Raw genomic sequence first — 17042 nt, 5'->3', positions numbered from 1 at the left:
GGAAAGCCACAGAACCTTCTTGCCCCCAGGCCTGGGAGAGAGAATGCGGCCTCACTGAAAGCAACAGCTCAAGCTGGCTGCCTTTCCATCAGTTTGCTCTCTCTTGGAGTGTTGTTCCTTTGCTTCTGAGAATCTTTGCAGCCCAGAGCAATGCACCCTGCCCAGATACAATAACGTTTAGTGTCATACAGACTTAACTGTACTCACCAGCAGATGTAAGTTGTTAACCATTATTCTAAAGCTACCTACTTGCTTCTGTCTTAGTTTCTTCGTCTATTGGGTTGATGAAAATGCTCGGGCAAAACTCATTTACTAGACAGAGGGTTTATTTCAGATCACAGTTCAGGGTCACAGTCCATCAAAGGACAGAATCCCAGCAATGAGAGCTTGAGGCATCAACTGACCACATGGGATCTACTGTCAAGAAATAGGGAGTGGTGAATGCTTCATGTAGCTTGCATTCTCTCCTATTTAGTCCTGGATTCTGACCCACAGTAACTGTGCCACCCACAATAGATGGATCACCACCTACAATTAATCTAATCAAGTTAATTCATCACAGGTATGACCGGAGCCTATTTTCTTGGTGATTCCAGGTCTTGTGAAGTTGACCATTAAGACTGACCATCGGAAGTTCTGGTCCTAGCTCCCTTGTGTACTAGCGGTATGATTTGGGGGAAATTCTGAGTGATTCTGTTCTGTTTTCCTCATCCGTAACATGGGATGTTGATTGTCTTTGGTAACTTGAACTGCTTGTTATAATTCTGTAACCCTCCCTTAGAAAACTATGCATTCACCCCTTTGCCATGATGGCATAGCACATTTGAATAGAACGGACTTTTATTCCTGGACTTTGGACTTGGCCATGTGGCTTCTTGTGCTCTCTGGGAAGTTCTTGGTCTTATCACCCAAGTGGAGAATGGAATGTGTGGAAACTTGCTCTTGTAACTCTTATCACCCAAGTGGAGAATGGAATGTGTGGAAACTTGCTCTTGTAACTCTCATGATCCTGGTAACACTGTTCCTTTGGTGATGGGAGTGTGATATAGACGCAGAACCATGTTCCCACAAGCACTGCTTACATCAGCCAACACCTAGCTGACCAGCTGACAGGAGAGTGAAGAATAAGCTCTTGTTATCTATCATATGCCCTTGAATGTCTTGTTCCCCTCTTCCCACCTCCCTAGTGCTGGGATTACACATGTGTATCACTATGCTCAGTTATTTGATTCTGGGGATTAAGCTCAGGGCTCTGTGTATGATGCTCTACCAATTGAGTCACCCTGCCCCCAGCCCTTTACTCTTCCTTTTATTTGAAAGCCCTTCTGATGGTAACTTGGGCCACCAAAAAAATCTAGAATCATCTATTTATTTTAAATAAATCAACAACTCTAATTCAATTTTCAGCCTCAATTCCCTTCTGCCATGTAACCTGATATTCACAGGCTTGAGGAATTGGAGCATGGGCATTGTTACATGGCCATCAGTTTATCTACTAGAGCCCACATTAGACACACACAATACTATATTTCTATTGATCCATACTGGTATTATAAGCCCTAGTATTTTATCTGTGACATGAAAATGAGGTGGCCTGTCCTCTGATGTTGCCACCACCTCCTCTTTCAGAGGGGTTTGTTTTCTGAAAATGGTGCTGTCCCTTGCTGGTGGACTACCAGCAGTGGGTTTATGAGATAGAATAAAGTAGTGTAAGATTCTTAGATGCCTTAATATAGAGCTGAGACTCTTCTGATTGGTGATAATTGTCCTGGGTAATAGTTGTGATGGGTGTCTTGCTGTTCCTATCTCCCTTGGTAGGTAAAACTGTACCAGTCTACCTAACTCCCTTGGGAGGTAGACTGATTGAGCCAACTCAGAGTGGCCACAGAACAAGGCTGGGACAGCCCACTTCTATCTCCCCAGGCCAATCTGACTCTGTCCTGGCAGCCACAGGACCCTCTGATCTTCCCACACACAATGCATTACAGAGAAAAAGAAACTTCCTGGCCTGACTGATACCAATTTGAAGGAAATAGCTGGCTTTCATGGGGCAAGGAAACAAAATCCAGCAAGAGTGATAACCTTTTGTTGGTCTGAGTTTTGCTGAGTAGCTAGCTGAAGCATGACTACAGAAGACATTGAGATTTGGGGCAAGGATGTGAATTCTGGGGTGCTGTGTTAGCCATTCATGAGTGAAGAAAGGGTAGTTGAATAGGGGGAGGAGGAGAGCCAGGATCTAGGGATTCCTAGACTTGTGAGGTCCCATCACAGGCTTACTACTAGAAAGTAGATCTGTACTTCTGGGTTCTGGTAGCTGCCTTACCTGTTTAGTTGGCCTTTGCCATTGACAAGTAAATGACCTTAAGCCAAGTTCTCATTTCTTCCATGCCTGGGGCTCCCTACCTGAGATACGTGGTTATGTTAGCATTAACATAGAGCTTGTATGAGAAGTAACTGAAAAAGATGTGTGTGTGTGTGTGTGTGTGTGTGTGTGTGTGTGTGTGTGTGTATTTGTGCGTGAGTGTGTACACATGCATGTGTGTGCAGATAGTCAGATACACATGTGTATCATATGTGTATATTTATTGTGTTTACTGTATAGTTCATAAGGTTATTTCTCTGTTTATGATACACTCACAGCCTGAAGAGAAGTCTCAGTATGCCTTACTGTGGGCTCATCCCAGTGTTCTTTAAGAAAATTTTCTGGTTGGGGATGTGCTCAGTAGAGTCTTGAATGGTGGTTTCCTGAGACTACCTACCACCCAGTAGCCACATAAGAGACTCCCAAGCCTGCCTTTGTGCAAGTGTCTGAAAAAGATCACATCCTATACCATACAAGTTCCTCCTGTGTCCAATCTAGGCCCTCAACAACTGAAATCAAATGTAGACTCTAATATTTCACAGTTCAGAGGGATTTTGAACTTCTCTCCTGGTAGCCTGAGATTCCCTGCCCCTGCACCTATTCATTGTCCTTCACAGGAAAATCTGGTATACTCTGTCCATGTGTAGACAGGAGCTCGCTGGGTACAGGATGCCGACATTTCTTGTTTGGTCAGTCTTCCCTGCTTTCCTTCATCCTTGTAAGAGTCAAGCACCCTCACCTTGCCCTTCCAGCTAAGGGTAGTGAGACCACCAAGGCCCCTCTCTTCAGAATGAGCCTCTTCCCCCATGGCACAGCTTCTCAATGCTTTGTAAGTTCCCCATGGCATTCCCAGAAGAACAAGCCGGCCTTCCTCTGGCTGTTTATTGAGCAGATTATCTACTGCTGTCCCTGCTGCTGTGGAGGGATGCTATTGATCCTGAAGCCAGGAACCAGCAAATAACTTTCAAAAGGGCACAGAGCTGGACTGACACTCTAGCCCACCCCAACACCTTACCTCTCTACTGCTCCAGGGGCTGAAACAATAAAGCCACAGAGGCCCTAAAGACTTCTCTTTCATGTGTGTGAACAAAATGCTGCAGAGAAATTGTTTCCAATTTAAAATGTACAGTTCAGCCTTGGGGTTATAAACAAGAGCCAGAAAGTCATAAGCTGCCTTGGTGCAGTCAGCATCCGGAGGCACATGAGGAGGCCTGCGCTCTCCCTTCAAGGTGTGGGGACCTGAAAACCTGCTGTTCGGTATTTCTCTGTACCATACTCCATGTTGTAAACATGTTTTCTACCCTGCATTTTAGTATCCATCACAATTTAAATTCCTTCTTGGTAGCCTTTCAGAAAGGGGTTGGGATCTAGATACTAAGTCCTCCCGTCTTGTGGATGGGGAAGGATACAGTTGGCAGGATGATTTTTGAACTCAAGTTTACTCTCACAGCTCCTGTAACAGGTTACCCCCTCCCACCTTCCAACTTGTGTTAAAGAAAATCTTCTGCCCAGCTGCAAATCAATTCCCTAGTCTCCTTAAGTATGATGGGAGTCCCCCTGTTTAGCTGCTGGGTAGACGAGGGTATGGAAACCTAATCCACACTCAAGTCATAGGGCAAGACTGCACAGCTCCTTGAGATCTGGTGGTCGTCCCCCCCCACCATGCAAGTACCTTATAAATGCAGCATCTGTACTCTTGGGTGGATGATGATTTGACTGATGAGCTTTTCTTCCGAATCAGGAATGTTTCTGTCTCATCTGCCAGGATTCTTCAGTGTGTAACCAGACTTGCAATGTATCCTTTAGAAAGATACATAGACAAGTAAATTAATACAGAACAATCCCCACATGTACTTGTTACTCTATACTGTCTTGACACAACCTAGAGTCACCTTGGAAGAGGGAGCCAGATCAGATTGGTCTGTGATAATCTCAAGACAAGAGAGATTGTCTTGATCAATGACTGACATGGGAGGGTACATGATCCCTGGGTAGGTGGCCTGGGTTGTATAGGAAAGCCAACTGAGCAGTATTCTTCTACAGTTTCTCCTTTAGATTCCTACCTTGGCTTCCCTTGATGATGGACTGTAACCCATAAAATGAAATAAATCGTTTCCTCCTAGAAGTTGCTTTGGGTTGTGTTTTATCACAGCAACAGATGACAAACAAGAGTACCACTTTAAGAGCACTGAATACCCGGAGAGCAGTTTGCCCTCTTCGGATGAAACAGTAAGTACCTCTCAGAAAAAGCTAAAACTACTCATCATGTTGAGGTAACTAATTCAATAACTGCATGAGTTTATGATTCTGTCTATCATCTATCTCATCTACGTAATATGTTGGTAGTTTGCAAACAGGTTTTTTACGAAATGCATGATAAATACCTTAACCTTGCCATGTATGTTTCTGTTACATCATCACAGGTTCCCTGGGCCTCAGTTTTACCCATATTGAGCAACTAGTGGTAAAAACTCTTTAAATTTCTTCCAAAGCCTGTGCAGTCCTTTAGGATGAGTGAAGCCTCAGTACTGTGATAAGCAGTGGTTATTCTCTTAGCTGCCACAGACAGGGTGAAGTTGAAGTGGGATATGGTACACAAAGGGTGTGTTATACAACTCAGCACACAGTAAGTACTCAGCAGTTAGAGGGAATGGCATTTACTGTGAGCCAGGTATTATAAGCTTCAATGAATTGCCAGTCACAAGCTAGACCTTGCTTGCCACCTGACTTGTACAACTCATGAGTTAAGGAACTTTGCTTATTTATCATCTACTTAATGTGTAGTCATTTATTTTTTGAGACAAGGTTCTGTGCATCTCAAGCTGTCCTTATATTCCCTGTGTTGCGAAGGGTGGCCTTGATGTTCTGTTCTTCCTGAGCACTAGGATTGCAGGTGTGTGACACCTCACAAGGCTTACATATGTGAAAATTACATGAAATGGAAATGGAAAGTTCAATGTCTATAAATAATGAGCTATTGAAATGCAATGTGGCCTTTTTAAAGTCTGTTGGCTTCTTTATGGCACAAATGACAGAATAGCTACCCCAAATACTCTTAGCTCTCTTTATAATAAATCTACCCACATAAACTTACCCACTTCCCTATCATGTGGGTGCTAACATTTTCTCTGGCACACAGATCAGTGAGGCTTAGACAGGACAGGACATTAACTAAAATCATACAGCATGGACGTGATAGCACTGGGTATGTTTCCAGGGCTGGGCTTTAGGTGCTTGGACCAGAGGTCAGGACATTGTTCTTTTGAGGTAAGGCAGAATGAGATGAAGTCCCGCATTAATAATGAGGGATTCTGACCTCTTCCCCTCTGGGGCCTACAGATATAGCACAGCTGGTAGAATCTTTGCCTAGCATACTGAAGACCTGGGTTTGAACCCCAATACTAAATAAACCAGACATAAACCCAAAAGTCCCAGCATTCAGGAGGTAGATGTAGGAGGACCAGAAGTTCAAGGTCGTCCTCTGCTACATAAGGAGTTTAAGGCCATCTCGAGCTAGATGAGAACGTATCTCAAAGCAGAACAAAATAACATTACCAACACAAAACTGTGTACCACAGATTTCTTGACCTTCCTCTCTGATGGGCTCTTCCCACCTCCACATGCTACTAGTATATTCTGCTAAACACAATGCCACACCCAAGGAGGCCATCACCTGGTCCTTGCAAAAGAAACTAACTGAGAGCAGGGGTCACTGGGACAGAACTAGTTGAGTCCTGGGATTTAGACTCTGGAGAGAGGGAAGGGCCCCTGGGAAAGGCAACAAATCCCAGAGCCTTCTCATGGGAAAGAGACCTTACTGGAGCCAGCTCTGTTCCCTGGGGACATGGAGTTCGTTCTTGGGCCGCAATACCAAGCAATTGTCCCATTAAACCTCCTCTTCAGGGATGCTGCTGTGGCTTTCCACCTATGACTGCTGTCTGCACATGGGTGGATTCTCAACATGTTCTCTTAGAACAGCTTTATTTAGACACAAGCCACATACCATGGAATTTACTAATCCTAAAACATATTCATTTCCTCAAAAAGAAAGTCTGGGCCCTTTAGCTACCAAGTTCCTGTACCTCTGTCTACCCTAGTCATCAGACCTCATCAGGGTGCTTCCTGTCCCTGTGGATGGGTCCACTGGAGTCATTTTCTGTAAAGGGAATCCTACCCTTTTAGGGCTGGCCTCTTCCACTTAGCATAGTTTTTCAAGGCTTATTCATGTTGTACAAGTATCTTGACTTCATTCTTTCTATAGACTGGAAGAAGAATACATTTTGTGACTATATGTTGTTTTATTTTCCCATCAGTTGACTAACTTTGGGCTATTTCCTTTTTTCTAAAATAGGCTACTCTGGAGGTTCATATCCAAGTTTTCTCATGGTCTTACATTTATCACAGTATATACAGACCTGGGAGTACAATTGCCACAGGATATGTCTCTGCACGACCTTTTGAGGCTCTGTCATAATTTTGCAGAATGCCTTTGATATTTTACAATCCCTCTCAAACTCCTTGCTCTCATTCCTGATTTCTGCTCATCTTGAACATAAAACATGCTTCTATTTTGTATGATGTTTAAACTCATGCCAAATTAATAAATGGAAGTAGAAATAAGTGTAGTATTGCTTCTGTTTGGGTGGGGGTGGGGCAAGATCAACTAGAAGAAGAACCATCATCCTTCTGGGTAGGGAATGTTCTATCTTGTGGTTTGATATATTTAGATGAATATGTGTCAAATTCAATTTTATATTTCGCTGAACATAAATTTTATATAAACTTAAAATGATAGAGATGAAAAAAAGTTATAGGGAGTGGGGGACACATGCATTTAATCATCTTGAGACACAACTGGTTGCTTATCTACCTACTTTCTCATAGACACAGAGCCTGTGCCTGGCAGTGAAGGCCAAGTGTAAACCAGCTCCTAATTGGCATGATTAACTATGTCTCAATAGGAACCTTAATAATACCAGTGGGGAGCAAAAGAGGCTATTTTCCACTCTCTGAACAAGGGGCTGCTCCTTGCAGTGGGGGAGGAGCCTTCTTGAAGTCCAGCTTCACTTCCTTTGGAACAAAGTTTAAAAATATTTTTCATCATTTTCTATTATTGGGTATAAATCCCATTCTTCATTTTCACCCAGGAGGACGAGAAAGCCAACTCCATTTTGCCTGTGTGTTTTCTAAGGCCAAACTGTGTCCTGAAGAGAGAGCTGCCACAGAGCACAATAACTCTAAATGTATTCAGAGAAATAGAAAGAAACAAATGGAAGTGGGAGATCTCATAGAATATGCAAAAATACATGAATTGATATAAATTCCCAGATTAGGACTGAGCAAGCACTACTCATTATCCTCATTTTAAAATCAATATTATGCAATTTTTGATATAATTGCATTAATTGTGTCATTTTATTTATAGGCTAAAAAAAAAAAACGTGTTTGACAAGAAGAAAGTATCAGTGCATTAAATACCATACTAGGCTGAAAGGAAGTACTGCACCTTTTTTGTACCTTTATTCTTCATCTGTAGTTGATTTCTTTTTCCCTGGAGATCACTTCCATACTGCTTTGAATTTGGTTATTAAGAAATTATTTGGGTTGTTCTTTCTCACTGAGGGTTCAGTTTCATTGACCCCCCTCTCTTTAGAGTAGACTTATATTCACCTCCCTATTCTCTGTACTCAAAGCTGGTATACTTCAGGATCCCTTCCACATGTGGCGTTGAACGTGAGGAGGTCAGTCTTGGGGTTTCATTTCCTAGGATCTGAGCAAGTGGTACATCTTCTGTTTTGGTTTCCTCATTGGAGGAATTGGACAGAAAACACCTTTCCCACTGGGCTTACCTTTGAAACATATGTGGGAACACTCCTGGTATCACCCTAGACTCATCTGTCAGTTCTTCTCTAACTAACCTTGAGTCCGCTGCCTGCCTGCTTGGAAAACAGCAAGTAGGACAGGCTGTATGATTCTGGTCATTGGCATGTCTAACCTCTACAGAGACTTAAAAGCATATGCTCATGACGACAGTGTGTGTGTGTGTGTGTGTGTGTGTGTGTGTGTGTGTGTGTGTGTGTGAATGCTGCATGTGTAAATGTCTATTTGTATCTTGAACCAGGAAGACAAGGCACATATTTTTACTCACATATTTAATAGGAAGGAATTGGCTCACAGAAGTAGAAAATAGGCTAGTGTTTTCCAGAGGTGGGCTGGTTGGAAGAGAGAGAGAGGTGAGGTATTGACAAAAAAAGATAACATTTTAGCACACTAGGAGGAATAAGTTCAGGAGACTTATGGTATAGGGTGGCTATAATTCTTAGTGTCTTGCAGTCTTGAAAAATGCTTAGAAAACGGATATTATATTCTTTCCACAAATAGGAGAGCTATATGAGATAATAGGCACTGCATAAAACCAAGCAAGGTGGCACCTGCCTGTAACTACAGCACTTGAGAAGTAGAGGCAGGGGTATCATCATCCTTGGTCTACATGGCAAGCTCAAGACCAGCTACAGGTCCATGAGACCCAGTCTCAAACAAAACCAGCTGATAGAGCTAGTGAGTGTCACGAGCTGGTCAAAGCTAAGGCTAGTTAAGTAGCAAACATCTAGGCGGTATCAGCTTGTTATTTCCTCCCTCACTGCAGGTTCCTGGCAGTGGGGCTCAGTCTTTAAGGATTGCCCAGTGCTGGGCTGGAAACGTTTCCTGCCAATCAGGATCTTGAACTGACCTCAGGTGGAAGTGAACATTGTTTTCTGAGGCTGGAGGAGTGGTTCAGCAGAGCATGAGTCATGGTTTTGCAACAATGTTTACCCTTTCAGAATATGAGCCCAGTCATACTTATACAGAAGCTACCCACAGCTAGTTTTCAGCCTCCAATTTATTGAACACCTCTATACTGTATCATTCTCCTAAACTGCCTCCCTTGGTCCCTTTGGTCCTTTTGATGACAGTAGGTTTCAGTCTTCAATTTGCCAATGATAATTTTGAAAGCTTGCTGGCATGCAGATACCTGAGCCTACACCAGACTTGCCAGCTCCATGCAGTTGATGAATGACAGTCAGCACATTTTTCAAAGTTTCCGTAGATCCGTTTCACCATTTAAGTATGTTAAACAGCCTGAGACCGATCTATATTTGAGGCCTCACATACAAGTTTGAAAACTAGCAGGTGAAAGTATTAGCTCTAATATAAAAAGCAAAGTGAAAGATGGTGATAGTTGCATATATTTATAGACCTTTAGATCGATTTGTCCAGTGAAGCTAGATAGGTTGAAATTCGGAGCTACATCTTACTTGTCAGGAGACATAGCTCTCCTGACAAATGCAGCCACAAGGCAAGGTTGGAGTTGTCGCCCTGGCCGAAGGATGGAATCTGCCTAGATCTGAGAGGGAAAGACATCTGAGATCCCATCTGGGCTCTGCGTTATGGTTTAGTGATGACCGCAGTGCCCACAGGTGACACCTGGCTTTTCTGCTCCTTATGACTCCTTCCCTGCTTAAGCTTTTTGAAAAACGTTCCTTAAGTCATGGTGGGGGTTGGGCCTTGGGGGTTCCTGGATCTCTGCTAAGGGGGTTTTTTGGCTCTCAGCTTTATGCAATGTTCACATCTCTGTCTCCCAAGTCAGAATCCTCTGCCTGGCTTTCAGAGTCTTCATCATCCAGACCCTCCACCCCTTCTCCCAGAGCTCCATTATTTTTTTTCTGTTACAGCAGCAAGAAGATGCTCACTCTGGTCACGTAGAATCAAACCTCTCTCCACTTCAGGCATTCAGCACTCATGGCTCTGCCTCTCACTTTCCACTCTATGGCTAACCTTGAAATGTGGCTTTCAGAAGATTCTCCCACAAAGCCCACTGTGATCCTGGCCTCCTCTGTTCAGCGCCTCCAGGGCCCACACTAAACTCAACTTTGCAGTCTTACTTTGTTGCGTTATACTTTATACTTCCATGGTTACCTAACTTTTCTCCTGTTGAAGCCTTGACCGCCTAACTAGATTATACACTCCAGGAATGATCTCCAGTTTGCAATCTCTTACTATGCTATTTTAGCATTAGCAGACACTTGAGAAACAGAGTGGGTTCACTTGGTGGTGTGTTGATTGGGGAATAGAAAGGGAAACCAGAAGCAGTCATCTAAAGGTCACACGTCCATCTCTTCTATTGTCCCACCCACTCTGCCTTCCACCTTCCAGGCCAGCTCTCTTTACTCCATGGCTGGCCCAGCTCAAATGTGATTTGGTACATACATATAATATATAATGATTAAATCAAGGCAATTGGCCTTTCCAACCAAGCATCACTTGAGGAAAATAATTTATAAGTCATTGTGGGCCACAGAGAATTACTGCACTGTTTCCTCATTATCAAGTTGACTGGATTTAGAATCACGCGTGAGATACAACTCTGGGTGTATCTTTTAAACGAATTTGGTTCTTGTTGTTAATTAAGTGTGTCGTCTGACAATTAGATCCAGGAATATAATGTATTCTCATTACCCTTGCCTCCATCTTCTCTTATCTTCCACCCACCCCTGTGAACTCGCCTCCTCCCTCCTGATTGGTTCTTTTCCCATGTTCATGTTTTTGTTGTTGTTGTCCTCATTGATTCCTCTTATGGCACCCCGAGTTTCATCTAGGACATCTGAGTGACCACAGGTATGGAACTACACAGTGCGCCTGCTATCTTACCAATAGGTACTCATTTGAAGACAATAATTCCCTCTCCCTGAGAATCCACCAGTAGCCAGTAGTTCAGCAGGGAGGGGTGGATCTCATAAGACCTTCTCCCAACCATCAGTAGCTGTTGACAGATTCAGTCTTGAGCAGGCTCAGAGCAGGCAGCCTCAGCTGCTATGAGATCATGATTATGATGACTGGGCCATACCCAGAAAATGATATTTTATGGTCCTTCCCCCACCTCTTAATGTTCTCACTACCTTTCAACCCTACCATATGGGGGACCAAGCTTATAACCAATGAACCATTTCAATCCATAGTAATCCAGTTTGTGTGCTCTGGGTACCCTTGTTTCAGATGAGAGTCCTACGTTTACCTGCCATTGACCCTGGCTTGCATTTTTCTCCTATCCTCTTCTATTTCCTATTGGTAGATGCTAGGTGACCAAGTCTAGGTTTCTGATGAACACCCTACACCCGTACTGGGAACTATGGGAGAGTCCCTGGTGTGAACCCTGCAATGATGTGAATGAGTCATAACTCACAGGCACATTTAGTTTCATGAGTGTTGTCATATTGTTTTCCAGAATGACTGTACTGACTTACACTTCCATCAACCATGCTCGATGGTTTCTGTTTCCCTGTGGCCTCACCAGCACCTGGTGTATGATAAGATGTGTGTATTTACCACAATGACCATGGCCGGGCACTTGTGCTAGACACTTTACTTGCCATAGAAAAATCTCTAGTTAAAAGGATTATCAGGCAGGCAGACTATCTTCTATTAGAGAAGATAAATCTTTCCAGAAATTTCTTATAGACTCCCACTAAGTCTTTGTTATTGTGTAGCTTGGGGCAGGTGTCCTTCTAGCTAGTCCCCATCAAAGATGACAGGATTCCTGTGGCTGCTAAATACTTCTTTTGAGCACATCCCCATCTGTTTCCCCCTCCCCCACCACCAACCCCCCTTCCCACCCAATAGGGTTTCTCCATGTAACAATCTGTCTGTCCTGAAACTCACTTTTGTAGACCAGGCTGGCCTCAAACTCAGAGATCCAACTACCTCTGCCTCCCAAGTGCTGAGATTAAAAGCATGCACCACCACTGCCCAGCCATCCCCATCTGTCTTAAACCTGTATAGAACTGGAACTATTTTAATAAACAAGAGAACAGAGACAGACTGGCTACCCAGCAACCAACAGTCTACATCAGGTTTTCACTTTGACCAGTTTCTGAAGTGCACACTGCCTGATCTGTACAAGCAATCTTCCCTGGATCTGTATGATTAACCATTTTCAGAGTTCAGAAGTGATGTGTTAACTACCACATGCCATTTCCCTGGGGAATAGATCTGTCCAGTTCATTTTAGAAACCTGATGTTCTCTAGAAAATTTTCATGCCAGGCAGACATCAGACCTGTTCCCGCTCCAGCTGTTTAAGCTGGGGTTTCTGCATGCTCCCAATGAAAGGCGGCGACAGAAAGTTTCAAGGGCAGAGCATCACAACTCTGGCCCTATGCCATGACAGGTGGGAAGGAACACCTGTCAGGGGCTACTATCTCTATAGGTAGCTGCTACTTCTTCTCACCCACCACATGGATGCTTTAGTCATCCTTGCATTTTCCCTCTGACCAAAGGCAGAAAACACTAATCTTTAAGTGATACCCAGTTGTTAAAAATTTGTTGACTACTTGTTCTCTGCCAGGTGGCTTGGAGAGTGTTTCATTCCTATGGTCTCATAGAAGTCTCCGGACAATTCTCCAAGAGGCTGTCCATGTCATTGCCATCACATGGATACCAGTAAGAAACCCACTTCCAAGCTGGGGATCTGGTTCCATGGTAGAATGTTTGCTCAGCATGCACAAGGCCCTGGGTTCAAAGCCCAGTGCCCAGGTTAAAAAAAAAAAAAAAAAAGAATTTTATTCCTGGCACTTATTAGCAGGGTAGTGTTAAGCAAGTAACATCACTAAGATATCCCTTGGCATTATTTGCACAGCCACAGATAATAGTGGTGTGTTTCAAATACTCCACTGTATTTGATAATATAAAGTGGTTTGATAATATAAAGGACTTAGAATACACTCAAATATTAAACACTTTTTATAATCTTAATTTTAAAAATGGAGAAACTAGGAGGTTCAGAGGCATCAATTTGCTAAACTTATCAGATAGCTCTGATTAACAGAGCCACAGTTAAAGCCCAGAGTGTCTGATTCCAGAGCTGAGCTTTTAAGCATCCTACTGACTCTGGGCATCAAGGGTTAGAGTGTTCTGGGGGAACAGTATTCTGACTTCCTCTGCAGGGAAATACATTCCTACTTAGCCATGCTTTTTACACAGAAAATCTTTTGCAACTGACCACAAAAACAGTGCAATGCTTCTAAGACCTGGTCAACTTCCGGTGATCACCTGATACAGAGCCACACACCTAGGAGGTGACTTATGCCAGACACAGGAGCACCAATTAACCATCTCCTGTGCCAAGCTGAATTCTGTGAATAAAAGGCTACAAGGCCCCAAGAATGCTGCTGGATCACAGACCCATTCTGAGTGTCAGGGAAGGCCCTGGTCCCTGTGACCAGCCCTCCTCACACAGTTCATAGTGCCCGACACTGTCCAGAGCACCACGTGACTGTGCACACAGTTCAGCTTCCTCAGTCTTCTGGGATATCTGATGATAACAATAATCCTGTCTTTTTTTTTTTCAGATGAGAAGCATCTACTTAGAGACGCCAAGTAACTCAGCAGATGTCACACAGCTGCTAAATAGCAAAGACGGAAGTCTTCAGGCTGGAGGCAATTCTGTAAGACAGTTGAGCCCTCCAGAGCTAGTGGGTAAGTGCACACTTCCCAGAATGTGATGTGCCCAGAGGTGTGAGGTATTGGTCGTCCAGTGTCTTTTATTGGAACTCTCTTTGTAGACCAGAGTGGCCTTGAACTCACAGAGATCCACCTGCCTCTGCCTTCCAAGTGCTAGGATTAAAGGCGTGCGCCACCACACCAGACTCCTGGATTCCTTTTTAAAATTTGTTTTGTTTTTTGTAGGAGACTGATGGACTTACACAGGAGATAGATCCAGCCATGATATTGTCTTGAAGAGAATGATACATTCTTTCCAGAAGACATAGAAGATTCCTGAAACTGGGAAATGTGCCTGGAAATGTGGAGAAGAGAGAAGAGAGCACTCCCCCTCCCCTGCCTGGACATCTCCTACTATACTCAATACTTTCAACCGGGGTCACGGCTGAGCTCTCCTCTTTCAATCTGGGTTTGATGGAATATTAGTCTGGAAACGTTACTTTCAATTAAACTCACTTGTTGAACCACCTCTATCTTCAAAGGATTCCATTAGGACGGTTAATTATAGCTATTGCTACAAAGCATTATTTGCACTCAATTTCAGCTTTTAGGCAATTCAGTTCAAATGTTTTATATTTTACTCTTTGGAAGCATATGCAACCATCATCCTCTTGCACTACAGGCTTCCCATGAGATATTTTTAGAAATCCGAATCAAAACAGCAATTTTGGTGGTGACCATATCTGGTCTAACCTTAAGTGCTGATGAAAACAGCCAAAGACACAATGCTGTATAGAGCAAGAAAGACACCCCCTTGTTTTGGGGGGTCAAGTGTTTGGAAACGTCAAGCTGTCCTTTATATTACGGTATTTCTTTGCAAACTAGTTAAAACCAATGACAATGGGAATTCCTCCCAATTTGCAGAGATTTGTCCTTCTACTAACTGTTGGCCATAATTACTGTGCTTAAGATGGCAGCCATGCAAGAGTTTCGTGGGGACCCTGTTTTGATATCTGCTTTTCCCATGAAGTGGAAATTATGTTTTATTTATTATTTGCGTATATGTGAGTGTGTGTACTGCATATATGTGATTATAAGTACTTGGATGTTATAGCACAGATGAAGTCAAAAGCCAGCTTTCTGGAGTTGTTCATTCCTTCCACAGTGAGTTCTGGAAGACAGCTCAGGTCATTAGGTGTTTATGTTTTTACCCTCTAAGCCATGTTTGGGCCGAAAGCACTTTCTCTGTATTCATAACTCTGCCCTCTTTTCTTCTTGTGCCAGCAGACATGTAGCCTAACTCATGCTTGCTCACCTGCTCTCTCTCCCCAAAAGTTAAGTTCTCAACTTGTGGATCAGGACTCGACTCTCTCCCATCACATGCCTACCTCATAGGTGCTTGCATGGTGAATTGACAGATGGGTGCATGAATCCTCAAAGTTCAACTTTTATTTTCTCTTTCAGAAAAAGCCAATGTTTTATTACATAATCATTGAATGATTGCATTCATCTTTAAAAATAAACAGCCAACAAAAAGCAAACCCCTAGAACTTGCCCAAGAAGGCTGAGATACTTCTAATGTGTCAGTTGATCTTCGCCTCATCCTTATCTTTGCATAGGGAATTATTTGTCATCATTTTGGAGCACATTTTTTATAAAGTGTTATCCTGCTAAGTGGATGTGTCACCCTTTGATTTGAACCAAATGAATTTGTGTGTTATGAGGTATGCATGCACATGCTTGCAGTACATGGAGAGACCAGATGCCAATCATGGATGCTGTTTCTCAAGCACTGTCTGTCTAGTTTTTTGTTTGGTTGGTTGGTTTTGTGTGTGTGTGTGTGTGTGTGTGTGTGTGTGTGTGTGTGTGTGTGTGTGTGAGAGAGAGAGAGACAGAGACAGAGACAGAGACAGAGACAGAGATCTCCAATTGGCTTGGCACTTGTCAATTAGGCTGTGCCAGCTGGCCAGGCAAGATGCAGAGATCTCCTGTCTTGGCCTCTTGACACTGGGATTATAAGCATGTACCTTACTCAGATTTTTTTTTACAGGGGTCTGATGATCAAACTTAGGTTGTTACATTTGTAAGGCAAGTACTTTATCAACTGAGCTGTCTCCTCAGTCCCTCAAATAATTTTTTTTCTGTAGTTTTAGTCACTATATTTCCAGATGCTTTTTTTTTTTTTGGAACTTGACCAGCTAGCCACAGAATTTTTTAGTAGCCATACCACATTTCATCAAAATCAGCCAGCCACTTGGGGATTATGCCAAAGAAGCAAACAGAATTATGCAAAATTCTGAGGCAAGCTACAGCCAGAAAAAAAAAAATCACTTGTCTTAAGTCTAGGGCATTGTTTCCCAAGTATTCCATAAAAGTGAATGGTGAATGACTGACCTAGGATAATTTCCTCTCCCTGGACCATATATTTTCCTCTGCACAGTGGGCTCAGGGGGCCTTTTGAATGTATTAGGCAGAATAATAGAACTTCCATAGTGACACTGAGATTCATATGCAGTAGCTGTCCCCCATTATGTGTTGAAATGGGGAAAGGGCCCCAGCCCAGCACTTAGCTGAGACAGTCCACTATAAGCCCAAAATTGCCTCTAGATTTTACTCTTCTTTCTAAATACTTTGTCATCATTTATAAAGAATTTTTGGTTTTGCTTTGGTCAAATGTTATATATTGCATTCTGATTACTCTCATTTCCACCATATTCTATATGCCCATACCCTTGTCAACCTCCTTCCTTCCTATAACTCCTTTCTCATACTCATGTCTTTTTGTTTTGTTTTGTGACTCACTCTGTTTAGCCAGGTTTGTCTATGGGGCCACAAGTTTCCCACCATCCACTGGAGCCTAATGGAACCACTTGTGGGTACATGACTGAAGCCAGTGTCTGCCCTTCTCCTGGAATCTACCAGTATCTAACTGTTGAGCAGGATAGGATATGGTCGTTGAGTCTCTCACCTGTCCACGATTGATTGATAATAGGCCTGGTTTTATAAGGGACAGGATAGACAAGCACAGCTGCTATGCAATCATGATTGCAATGGCTTTGTTATGTCCAGACAGTAGAATTGACAGCCCTTATTCCTGGCCAATAGCATTCACAGTCCAGTTCCTTATTGTCTAGCTCTTACATTCTTTCCACTTCTTCTGTGACATTCCTTGAGCCTCGCAGGGTGATTCTATAACTCTCCTGAGCA

General features: G+C 43.1%; 1 protein-coding gene across 11 annotated transcripts in view; it reads left to right on the top strand.

Annotated features, from left to right (window-relative positions):
• LOC143269704 (uncharacterized) overlaps positions 1-15509 on the top strand; it is a 211189-nt gene extending 195680 nt beyond the window's left edge. For 7 of the 11 annotated variants that reach the window (XR_013046282.1, XR_013046287.1, XR_013046281.1 and 4 more), the window contains 3 exons: positions 4406-4591; positions 13745-13871; positions 14082-15509. Coding sequence is in view for 1 of the 11 variants with exons in the window: in XM_076555713.1 (XP_076411828.1) it covers positions 13745-13871; positions 14082-14089 (135 nt within the window). In the remaining 10 variants the exon portion in view is untranslated. The remainder of the gene's footprint in view (positions 1-4405; positions 4592-13744; positions 13872-14081) is intronic. The other 4 variants (XR_013046288.1, XM_076555713.1, XR_013046286.1 and 1 more) reach the window with 3 other exon arrangements.
• Positions 15510-17042: the final 1533 nt, after the last annotated feature.

Source organism: Peromyscus maniculatus, chromosome 20, assembly GCF_049852395.1.
Source record: "Peromyscus maniculatus bairdii isolate BWxNUB_F1_BW_parent chromosome 20, HU_Pman_BW_mat_3.1, whole genome shotgun sequence".
NCBI classification, from domain to species: domain Eukaryota; kingdom Metazoa; phylum Chordata; class Mammalia; order Rodentia; family Cricetidae; genus Peromyscus; species Peromyscus maniculatus.
This window is presented reverse-complemented; position numbering and strand designations above follow the sequence as displayed.